Here is a 12407-nt window from a genome sequence, read left to right as displayed (position 1 = left end):
TTATAACCATGTTTCAAAAATTTATTTTAATATCGTCGTATATTTATATGGATTCTATTCTGGTAAGTCGAACTGGTGAATACACACTTATTGACCATGCTTGAGACTTTTATGTCCATTCTTTTACATAGTTTGTAACGAAATGTCATATATGGGCCTTTGTCTTGATAATATAGTATTCATATTTGTATACATATATTCTTATTTTTACTCTTACAGAAGATTAGGACGTAAAACTCCATTCATTTCATTTATTTTTACTCTTTGAAACTCGAAAGCTTTAATCAAAGCATCGAAGGTGAAACTGTCAAAGGCATACCTGAACCATATTGACTTACATGTACATGTCCCTATGTAAATTTGAACAAACTCGCACATTTATGGTTCGATGTATAAATTTGAACATACATGAACATTTATGTTTCGAGTATCAAGTTGTTGGGATTATATACTGGTGTTGTTAGGTCATATATCTCTATAAATCATACAATATAGAGAGGTATCGAGTATACAATAATGTAATTTAGAAGTTAATAAGCTATACTTATTTTTGTAAAGATTTAGGCCTGCTTTTGAAAATGATCGGGTTACCCAGTCAATAAAGATAGCTTGCCAGGCAAGGTAATATACGCCCACTGGCAGCTTTTATTTTGAATAAAAAGATTTAGAAGTACAGTAACAATCACCAGTATGAAATATTCTACCTTCATTCATACACTTCTTTTGAACTCTTTAGCGCAATACTGAATAATATTGAGTATGAGTTATTGCCCTTGTTCTTGAAAATGAGTTCAATTTTGAGCCCGTGAAAACTCTAGAACGTAAATATTCAATCTTTAGCGCGGGGCTGAATAATGAAACCAAGTTTTGTCAAAATCCAGCAAGAATCATGCCTTTTTGTGTTTAAGAGCTAAATTTTAAAGCGTTTCTAGAACAATGGCAATAATTCATACTAAATATTTTTCAATTCTTCTGATTTCAATAGGGTTCATCCTTGGGTGATTACGAACATTCACACCAAGTTTCATCAAAATCCGTAAAGAATTGTGCCTTCTAGAGTGATTACGAGCTAAAAATTGAACGCTTTTTCAAGAGCATGGGCAATAACTCATACTAAATATTTTTTGATTTTTCTGCTTTTCAAAAGGGTTTATCCTTGGGTGATTACGAACACTCATACCAAGTTTTGTCTAAATCCGTCAAGAATTGTGTCTTGTAGAGTGCTTACGAGCAATGGTGGATGGACGGACGGACCCACGGACGGACATGGGTGACGGCAATATACGCCTCCCATTTCATGTGGGCGTATAAAAAATATTACAATTCATTGAAATATGTCAAACTTCAAATGATTAAACCTCCAAATTAATAAAAACTGTACATTTAACAATACATATAATAAATCTAATTTAACTTTTGTTAAAATGATATTTTTTTCATCAACACCAGAAGGTGAAATTAGTTGACAAGACCATGCAGACCTACACAGAAATATTGACAATTGCAAGTTATCAATGTTTTTTATTAATGGTAATACCGTTCGCTACTTTTGTTAAATAGCTATGCTACAAAATTAATACACCACTTTTATCCCATTAAATTTTTTGCCCTCAGTATTATGTCCGCAATGATGTATGTTCGCCTTGGGATACGTTCATATTTTTGACCCAATAATTCACAATGCTATATCATTTTGGCCTAAGATGTGTTATATTGCCAAACGTATTCATTTGATGATCTTAAATGAAGTTGTCTGCAAATTTGTAGCGTTATTTGTTCAAACCGTTACCAATTGGTATCAAGAAACATGCCCAGAACAATTTTGGCTTCATTTCCAGCATAATATTTTGTTCGGCGAAATAGGTCCAAAATAGCAGTGTCTTCTCGCGAATATCTAACGCAACATGAAACAAATTTAATTAATTCAAAGCTATAAAGTAAAAAGTATAAAGTTTGATAAAAGTGATATAACATTATGAAATGTTGAATGGGAAGATTATGTTCTTACCTCCTACGGGAAATATAAACTAAACTCTGAGTAAACGTGACCATAAATATTTCAATACAATAAAATGACCTTCCTTAAATCCAAGAAACTACAATCGAAGTTCACTCCATGTGATCATAATGTCTTTTTATTTTAACGTATCATAAACACCGCAATTTGATAGGTCTCGTGTAGTAGACCGTGAACTAGTCAAAGAATATAGAAAAATATAAGGTTTGGGATATATGTACTTTATACGGAAGCGTATTAGGGCCATTCATTTTTTTTTTTTTTATTTTGAATTTTCAAGTTAGTATGTTGAACTTTCAAGTTAGAATGTTGAATTTTCAAGTTAGTAACTTGAATTTTCAAGTTCGTATTTTGAATTTTCAAGCTAGTATGATGAATTTTCAAGTTAGTATGTTGAATTTTCAAGTTAGTAACTCGAATTTTCAAGTTAGTTACTTGAATTTTCAAGTTAGTATGTTGAATTTTCAAGCTAGTATGTTGAATTTTCAAGTTAGTATGTTGAATTTTCAAGTTACTAACTTGAAAATTCAACATACTAATTTGAAAATTCAAGTTACTAACTTGAAAATTCAAGATAATAACTTGAAAATTCAACATACTAAATTCAACATACTAACTTGAAAATTCAACATACTAATTTCTGTCTCTATTCCAGCCTATTTGGATAGATAGCTATTTGGACAGATGTCAGCTGGTCTACTCCAATGAAATTACTGCAAGGAGAGCAGCATCAGGTTGTGTTAGAGTGGAAGTTGAAAAGACTATAAGAGGTTAGGTTCCTAGTCAGAAAATCAGAGGCTAGGAGTCTCTGTCGGAGGCTAGGTTAGAGTTGGAGTCTCTATCGAAGGCTAGGTTAGAGTTGAAGTCTCTATCGGAGGCTAGGTTAGAGTTGAAGTCTCTATCGGAGACTAGGTTAGAGTTGGAGTCTCTATCGGAGGCTAGGTTAGAGTTGGGGTCTCTATCGGAGGCTAGGTTAGTGTAGGAGTTTCTATCGGAGGCTAGCTTAGGTTAGAGTTTGAGTCTCTGTCGGGGGCTAGGTTAGAGTTGAAGTCTCTATTGGAGGCTAGGCTAGAGTTGGAGTCTCTATCGGAGGCTAGGTTAGAGTTGGAGTTTCTATCGGAGGCTAGCTTAGGTTAGAGTTTGAGTCTCTATCGGAGGCTAGGCTAGAGTTGAAGTCTCTATCGGAGACTAGGTTAGAGTTGGAGTATCTATCGGAGGCTAGGTTAGAGTTGGAGTTTCTATCCGAGGTTAGGTTAGAGTCTCTATCGGGGGCTAGGTTAGAGTTGGAGTCTCACTCGGTGGCTAGGTTAGAGTTGGAGTCTCTATCGGTGGCTAGGTTAGAGTTTGAGTCTCTATCGGAGGCTAGGATAGAGTTGGAGTCTCTATCGGTGGCTAGGTTAGAGTTGGAGTCTCTATCGGTGGCTAGGTTAGAGTTTGAGTCTCTATCGGAGACTAGGATAGAGTTGGGAGTCTCTATCGGAGACTAGGTTAAAGTTGGAGTCTCTATCGGAGTCAAGGTTAGAGTTGGAGTCTCTATCGGAATCTAGGTTAGAGTTGGATGGTTATGGTTGGAGTCTCTATCGGAGACTAGGTTATAGTTGGATGCTTGGTGTCTCTATCGGAGACTAGGTTAGAGTTGGATGGTTAGGGTTGGAGTCTCTATCGTAGACTAGGTTAGAGTTGGGTGGTTAGGGTTGGAGTCTCTATCGGAGACTAGGTTAGAGTTGGATGGTTAGGGTTGGAGTCTCTATCGGAGACTAGGTTAGAGTTGGATGGTTAGGGTTGGAGTCTCTATCAGAGACTAGGTTAGAGTTGGATGGTTAGGGTTGGAGTCTCTATCGGAGACTAGGTTAGAGTTGGGGTCTCTATCGAAGGCTAGGTTAGAGTTTGAGTCTCTATCGGTGGCTAGGTTAGAGTTTGAGTCTCTATCGGAGGCTAGGATAGAGTTGGAAGTCTCTATCGGAGGCTAGGTTAAAGTTCAAGTCTCAATCCGAGGCTAGTTTAGAGTAAAAGATTCTATTAAGTTGGTTCCCCAGTTAGGGGACTAGTTTGGGTTTCGGGGAAGAGAGGGTTTGACTCTGCCAAATATTTAGGACTAAGAATCTGAACATGTTCAAAACTTGTTCCAGCTGTTTTCTGACCTTTGGATACATATTCGCTGACTGCTGGTCGATCACGGCCAATTCCAGATCAAATATTTTTTCGAAACATTGACCAAGCTGAACAACTGGTTACAAGAAGATCAATGCATATTCCCAGGAATTAATAACTATAAATTGATAGTATAATATAGTTTATTGTTTAAAATATATCAAATTACATCAGACTATTACCATTTACATAGACCAAAATACGGAATTATAACATACAAAAACCTTGGTGATAGAGACAAACCTTTAGATTTAAATAATTCAAAAGTGAAATCGTGTATTGATTTCGCAACTTAATAGTTACAAGCGTTCTGGTGCTTGAAAGATCATTAAGAACGAATCAAAGTAAAAATTTGGTCGAAATTTATGGATCAAAGGCTTTCTTACAATTTTTGGAAAGCGAAAATCAAAGAATCAAATATAATATTATAATCCACCCGCTAACGTCTCACCAGAACCCACATCCCCAAACAACATACCAGTGTAATCTTTAAGATGTACTACTAAGATATGTTACAATATGGAAACCAATGTGGAAAAAAGAGGTATAAGAACAGCAAACAGTGAAACGAAACAATGGTAAAGCAGTTGTTAATGAAACTTTGAGGAATTTTGACGGAGATACATCCCTGAAGTCACTCGAAACAGATGAGCTAAAGAAGACGTCTATCTGGTCGGTGGTTTATAGTGTTTGATTTAGAAGTATATTTATGCAGAATGAGTCTAAGCATTTTACAGAACAGCGGCACCAGAACGCTTTACCATATTAACAAACGAATCTGAGACCAAATTGAGAAGAAAAGTGAAGGTTTGTATAGTATTTGTGTGTACCATTGAAAACGGCGAGGTTTCAGTCACCAAATAAACATGCTTGGATTCTGAAGGCCGCCTTTCATAATGATTAACATATTAAAGGGATACTACGTCTTAGAATAAACATAAAATTTAAAAATTTTCAACTTGGCCAAAAAGAGCATATATTCATCAGTAGATATACCTGATGTCATAAATAACGTAACAGGATCCTTATATAATTCGAAAGTACTTAATAAAAATGCAATTAACTATTGAAAAACGCTTAATATTATGATTAAGCGTTTTACAATAATGACTTAGTTTTATGAATATTCCAATTTTATAGATTTTACAGGGAATCTGTTGTATCTTTATTACACTAGGTAAGTTCACTGATGAATATATACTCATATTGACCATTCTTGAGAATTAAATTTTATGTTCATTCTAAGACGTAGTATGACTTTAAAATAATACACGGCAAATTCAATTGTAATTTTGTATCCATTTTCCTATTTCTCTTTATATATGGATGATTTCCAATTCAGGATCAGAAATAGGTAAAATTGGTGCATTTTTGGAAGCTCCAAATGGACGAATGACTGAAATAAACAGACGAATAATAATTCACATAAGATAGGCTAAGACTCAAATTATCGTCGCTATGGTAAGCACGATTTCTTAAATCGAATTCAAATCTACTCGCATCCTCCTGTACATGCAAAAGCAGACGCACAAACGAAACTCTGAATGGCTTAAATACTTTTGTTGTCATAATTAATATCATAATTCATACATTCCTCAACCCCTTATATTATAGTAACATTTTGCAGGGAAATAGGCCTAAGCCCAGTTTGCTATGAATGAACCAACCTACAGAGGTATCGTTAAACCCATGGTCAAGAAGATTTTTGAATTTACAAGGTACTTTTGAATTAAACCGAAATTATATAGATTCAATTCTAATTCTATAACATATAATATCTTCTAAAGTTTACTATGGATAGAATAGAAAGTATTCTGATAACCTGTGTTAGTACTTACAATCAGAATTGGGTAAGATATAAGAAATTGAGTTCTTGGCTTTAAATCTCATTAATGGTTTATTAACAACCATGGGCATACCATCTGTCGGTTGATTTTCATTAAAGTCATTGTTAGAAACATGGAATGGTACCACTTTATTTTGTCGTAACCGTACTAAGTTGACCAACGACATAAATCCATTCCGAATCTACAAAAAAGTTTGATTATTGATCAGCGACGCTTTGTCACACTGCCCGATAAACGAAAACGCTTATACAGTGCATAGTGCCTACTTAACATTATATTTACATATCTATAGCCCGACAATACAGTGAAAAATTTTATCAACTGATATCGTAGCCTAATTATTAGTTATGCATAGGCCTACTCTAACAACGTTACGTGATAGACGCTATATGAAACGCGGTTAAAACGAAATGATAAAAATAATATTAAGATCAATTAAAATGTAATTATAATTAATAATACACCTCTTTCATTGAAAACAATAATTGTACAAGACAAAATACTAACATTCTTCCATACTCCCATAATGAATTTTACAATTTTTTTTCCTCCTTTTGCAACCGACACGTTCCCCTACTACTATATCCTAGGAAATGAAATTTGCCAATGCCTGTATTATGACGTTATAATGACTACAGTTTCTTGTGGTAACGTCGTAAATTTAAACAATTTACTAATTTCTTTAAGATTCACAAAAATTATTCGCCTTTTGACAGAAAACTAATTTTTTGGGGCCAAAACAGGGGTTTTTATAGATTAGGCGGAAATCTCGTTAAGGCACGACGTTACTACAGACGACCAAGATCAGAAAGGATTGTGACGTCACAGAACGTTATTCTACTAGGAAATCTATTAGGAAATGTTCCTTGTGTGGTAATATCTGGCCTTTTGATAAAATATGAAGGAAAGAATTACAAAAGCGGCAAGGAGGGTGTGGAAGAACGTGAGTTGTCTACTATTTTTGATCATACCATAGGTCTACAGTTCCATCGAACATTTTTTAATTCTTGTTGCAATTAATTATAATTGTGTAGATTTTCTATAGTATTGTATTATCTGAATGTTCTTCAGAACCAATTCGATTCTGTGAAATAAGATCAACGCAAGATAAACTTGGAACTTACCACCAGTTATCCATAATACGAGATATGTTGTATGTATATTTTTCAGGTTCGGAAGGGGATTCGAGGGGTGATGCACAACATAAAGTTAAAGCAGAATGAAGAGAAACCAAAGAAAAATGATATCAGAGGTTACAACAGAAAAACACCGAATTGCCTCCAAACAAATTTTGATGGTAAGCTAAGATTATATTCGAGTTTTCATTGCGAAAGAGTATAGTTGTGGGAATGGTAAATAACAATATTTTAGTTTCTGGAGAACCCTTTAAACAGCTAGCCTTTGTGGACATTACTATACTCAGCAACTGGTTTAAAATATACGCCAGTTATTGTCAGCACAAAAAGAAATTCTATGTGATATTAGACAAGGCTGACAAATATTATATATCCATGTTATGCCGTTTTATTAATTTCAGTAATGTATGGTGTACTTGTGAATGAAGAGGAGGACAAACCATATAGCGGCTGTAAGTCTCTAGACACCTCGATGTCATTGGTTTTCAATCTTTTAGACTCCGGGTTCCCCTTTCCAATGTTAGACAAATGTTACTCAATTGTAGATGATTTAGTAATGTTTTTCCCATTTTTTGCAAATCTCAACCCACTTCCTTCGTCACAACAACTTAATGGCATGTTATCACTATTGGGCATTTAGAAGAATAAATCTATCTGTTATTTGGGATAAAAAGAATCTGCAGAAGTGGTGCAAACTAATTATTGTAAAATATTATAGGACAAGGGTGACAAGTTAATATTGAAAGTGATTATATATTTTAGTCATGGATCCTGTTGGAGTTCAAAGAATACATGATGATTATCTGGATCCAGATTGTATGTGTCCGATACCTTTACAATGGGTCGCCATCAATCAGTAACAGTTTCACGTTTAATCTATGACAGATATCCTAGCTTTAGTAGGGCTGGCTCACAAGAAAAACCTCTTGACGATTGATTTGGATAATAACAGAGACCTCGTGAATAGGTTTTTATTTAATTTTACCACGATGGACAGAAAATATATCCCTTAAAGGTTTTCCATTCCAGGCAATCATAGCATTTGGCTTAAAGCTATCGCGCTCTATTTAGGCTAAAATTTAATGTTACAACTGTTATCTGGACTAATGTTACCTTTATTCTTTTTCAGACTTGGCTGCTCTTGAAGAGCTACTTCCATGGGAAGGTGTGAACTTTCCTGGAAGAATTATTTTAGATCCTTTTGATATAGAGGATGATTTTGAGGACATCTGGTGCGAAGAATCTGACACCACACCATTAAGCAGCTATTTCGTTGATAAACCAGTATACTAAACACGTTATAACTATAGCTTCAAAAATCCGAAAAGGAATTCTGTCATCATTATTCTGTCTATTGGTGGTTTGCGGCTAATTTCATGAGAACTTAACCTAAGTGTTTCGGTCAATTTGTGATTGTTTTTTAACATTTGTTTTCAAGTTATATAAGTCTTTGTGAAAATAGCTCCAAACTTTGTTCAAACATGCGTTCATCAGATTTTGAAAAATTAAATTAACTATAATGTAAATAACTCGGTACGTACGATATTAATAATAGAACTTGGTTCAGATAGTCCTCTATTATAGAACATCTGATCTTCAAATATTTGGGAAATAATGAAATAATTCTCTAAAATGATCTAAATAATTTACCATATATAAAATCAAACTGGAATCGGTTCAGACAGTAATCTATTAAGATACATCTGACCTTCAAATATTTGGGAAATAATGACAAAATTCTCTATAATAACTTCAGTATTACAATATATAAAATAGAAATGGAATGGAGTCAGCTAGTCGTTTAAAATATTTTGGTAATTAAACTTCTCAGTAACTAATAAGTGTATCGATGTATTGTAAAAATAAAATGTTGAACGTATGCTTTGTTCATTTTTTCAATTTTCATTTCAAGACAAGTGCAATTTGTCAATTCCATAATGAATCGAATTATTAAAACTTAGTATGTGCTTTTTATGAGCCTTTTCCTGAATCTATCTTCATAATGCCTAAGAATATTAGCATCCATGAAAACCGAAAAAAACAAAAGCAGAATGTTTAAAAATCGGCAAATGTACTCTCCCATACACATGTAAATAAATCCTGACTATTCCTTGATGAAATAGCATTTGCTGTCAGATTTGTAAACTCCTTATCAGCTGAATCTGGTCAGCTTATCAACGGCTTGACACTCAAGGCCCAGTTGAGACGTATTAAGGACTATTTAAGTTCAGTAATGAGACAGTTGCATGGCTGACTAACACATTCCTGCCAGATAAAGCCGAGTCCCAGTCCAGAACAAGGCATAGAAAATTACAGGTCTTTTGAGAATTTGGTTTCCCCCGTGTCGTGTATGGCAACACTTCAAACATTTCTTAACCTCAATTATTATGCAAAGCTGCTTGCAGAAAAGTAGGACGTAAAACTCCATTCATTTCATTTCATTTATTCAAAGCTGCTCAAATTGTACAACTTGAAATGATATATGTATCACCTGGGCCATGCCACAAGTGAAGGATTACACCCATTGATACTTGAGTGTTTTACTATTTTTGAGCAAATCAAAGTTTCGAACAGTCAAATACTTCAAAATCCTTGACCAATTTCATAAAATACACCAGTATTATTGGTATGTTTTTAATACCATAAAAATATTCTTACAATGTCCAAATAATAATAATAATAATAATAATGAGGTACAAATAATGTCTTATTACATATTGAAAAATATTGTACAATATATCAGTGAACAGAAAGTCAAAAGCATCATTCTCTACACAATAAACTTGAAACAACAGATAACCTTTTTTAGGTACATTCAAACTGAAAGCAACACATAGTTATTTCCCTTGAATAATTATATTTCAAAAAGTTATATTAAACTAAGTTCTATAGTTCAGATACATTATGATATCTGTTATCATTGATATACAAGCTTAAACAATTGTTAAAATGATTGAATGAGTTCAAAGAGAAAAATTGCCATGAGAAATGGACACAATTATCCATATCTTGTGTGTGTTGAATGAAATACATAGTTTAACTAAAACGTCATTGCATAAAAATATTTGTCTAAAAAATGCCAATCAAAAGCAGTGATCATCAGATTAGAGTTTAGACCAGCTAAATTTGCCACAATCAATTGACAGTAAAGTTAAAAGAAAATCTAAAATGAATTAATGTTGAACATAATCACTCTTGATTAGAGTTATTTCCCTTCAATTAAAAAAATGTTTCGAGGTCCATGTTGGCTCCATTAAAAACTCTGTATTATATAAGTTACTGAAACAAAACAACAGGTAATAGCACTGTTAATTCATGCTTGCCCAAAATATGACACAAAGATTATACCGCATGCATGTTGCTCAGTTTGCTTTTCAACGATATACAACATAAAAGAGTATGATTGTTATTCCAAATAAGCAACAATCAGTCAAGTCTATTTTGAACAATGGAAAATAATTTCTACATTACCATTTCAAAATTGTACATTATTCCTACAAAATTTTACATCATACTATTCCTGGATTATATTGCACGCAATTCAATAATTTACATGATAGTCATTGACATGAAGGACCATCAGGTGACAAGATGTTATATCTGAATACTAACAATATCCTGTTAATAAATATATCCTGTTATTTCAATATTAAGTCAGTAAAAACTATGTACTTAATGCTTATCATGAACAGTGAACACAGATGTTAGTTAAAGCGTATATTTTGAAAATATTAACACCAATATCAACTCTATATAAGAGGGCACTCAATTGGCGAGTTCTGAAAGGTTTCGTTTGTCCATATTCTCGCTTTAATCAAACAGTACAGAACTGTTATGTCACATTTTCTTCCATCGATTCCCTCTCCGCCATTTTGATACACTGTCTACACACATGGAACGCATTCTGATCCCTGATTTCATGAATCCCCAATGTTCATAACTCATCAATCTAGTGCCACCCTTATGTCTCTGGTAGAATTATGTATCAAAGTAATGATTTGTCTGAATCAAACAGGCTTGGTCATTATTTATAAAATTGAGAGTAAGAAATAGTAATACAGATTGAGCAAATGTTCATTGATAATTATCAAAATCTTCTACTCTGTTACCTTCCAGTCTTCTTATTCTGATATCCAGTCTTCTTATTATGATATCCAGTCTTCTATATCTTTATACTAAGCTTAATTCCATATTTCTATAAGCTGGTGAGACTTGTTCCATTTTCAATTGGTTTCTGAAGGCATCAGAATTTCAGATCAATTTGTCATTAATTGGTGCCGTAATAATTCACGATTCCATGCTGAATAGTTACTCCCATTTGATGCTACTCTCAATTTAACTTAAAACAAGCCTGATCTGCATTGTATACCCTTTAAAAAACCATAAATTCTTTTCAAGTTTCAAGATCCATTCATATCTTTTATCACAAGTCATTTTACTGTTATCCAATTTCCTTACAGCACACCAACAACTGAACAAACACATAAAACACTAATCAACTACCAAAATTCACTTTTCAATGTTTGTGTCTCCAAAACTGAACGCCTATCCCTGCTCAAAATCTCATAGTCTGTAGTCTCTCACATCATGCATTGTATTTTGTAAAGAAGAAGATGTAGTCTTTTTTATCACATAAACACTTCTTTATCTTCAGGAATGATTGACCTAATTCTTTTGATCTGAAAGACATTAGAAATTTCATAAATGTTATGAAAAAAAAACCTTTTGATTTCATTCATGTACCAAATTGGGCATTAACAATATTCCAAGAATAAAGTCTCAAAATATATTATTACACAGTTAATCCCTTAACAACTGGATATATAGCCAAATCTTAAATCATGAATTCTTCAAATCATTAAAAGATCAGCAGAATAAAATGATACATGGTTTGCTCTACTTGGCTTTTTATACACATTAGTATCCTTAATTTTCTAGAAAGATGACTGAAAATTGTAGTTGCTGCCATTTATAACCATTCATTGAGGGCTGACTCTACAACCATCAAAATGACCATATGTTGACAGACTTAATGAGACACTTCGAATAACAAACTGAGCTGAACTAACCTTTTTCTAGCGGTCAGGGAATGTCATCATCTTCTTCCCACGGTGGAGCAGTCGGTAACATTTGTTGAAAGGAGAAGTCTGTGAGAAATACTTGATCTGAATTAGTATCGGAGAAAAAGGGGAAGGGATTTAAACTGTCTTCAGGGGAGACTAATGGATGACAAGTAACACGAGGCTGATGATCTAG

General features: G+C 33.7%; 3 protein-coding genes across 3 annotated transcripts; all 3 read left to right on the top strand.

Moving 5' to 3' along the window:
* Positions 1–2281: 2281 nt before the first annotated feature.
* Positions 2282–2521, top strand: LOTGIDRAFT_87422 (hypothetical protein; the record flags this gene model as incomplete). Its single annotated transcript, XM_009063966.1, has 1 exon — positions 2282–2521. A coding segment is annotated over one exon (240 nt), but the record flags the coding sequence as incomplete, so codon positions are not given.
* Positions 2522–3144: 623 nt separating this feature from the next.
* On the top strand, positions 3145–3504 carry LOTGIDRAFT_107040 (hypothetical protein; the record flags this gene model as incomplete). Its single annotated transcript, XM_009063965.1, has 1 exon — positions 3145–3504. A coding segment is annotated over one exon (360 nt), but the record flags the coding sequence as incomplete, so codon positions are not given.
* Positions 3505–6913: 3409 nt separating this feature from the next.
* LOTGIDRAFT_154768 (hypothetical protein) lies at positions 6914–8444 on the top strand (the record flags this gene model as incomplete). Its single annotated transcript, XM_009063964.1, has 5 exons — positions 6914–6958; positions 7186–7312; positions 7553–7603; positions 7914–7967; positions 8281–8444. The coding sequence occupies 5 exons, from the start codon at positions 6914–6916 to the stop codon at positions 8442–8444; spliced, it is 441 nt and encodes a 146-aa protein (XP_009062212.1).
* Positions 8445–12407: the final 3963 nt, after the last annotated feature.

This window comes from Lottia gigantea (assembly GCF_000327385.1).
Source record: "Lottia gigantea unplaced genomic scaffold LOTGIsca_6, whole genome shotgun sequence".
Lineage (NCBI taxonomy): Eukaryota > Metazoa > Mollusca > Gastropoda > Lottiidae > Lottia > Lottia gigantea.
Note: the sequence above shows the minus strand (reverse complement) of the source record. Positions and strands in the feature narration are given on the sequence as shown.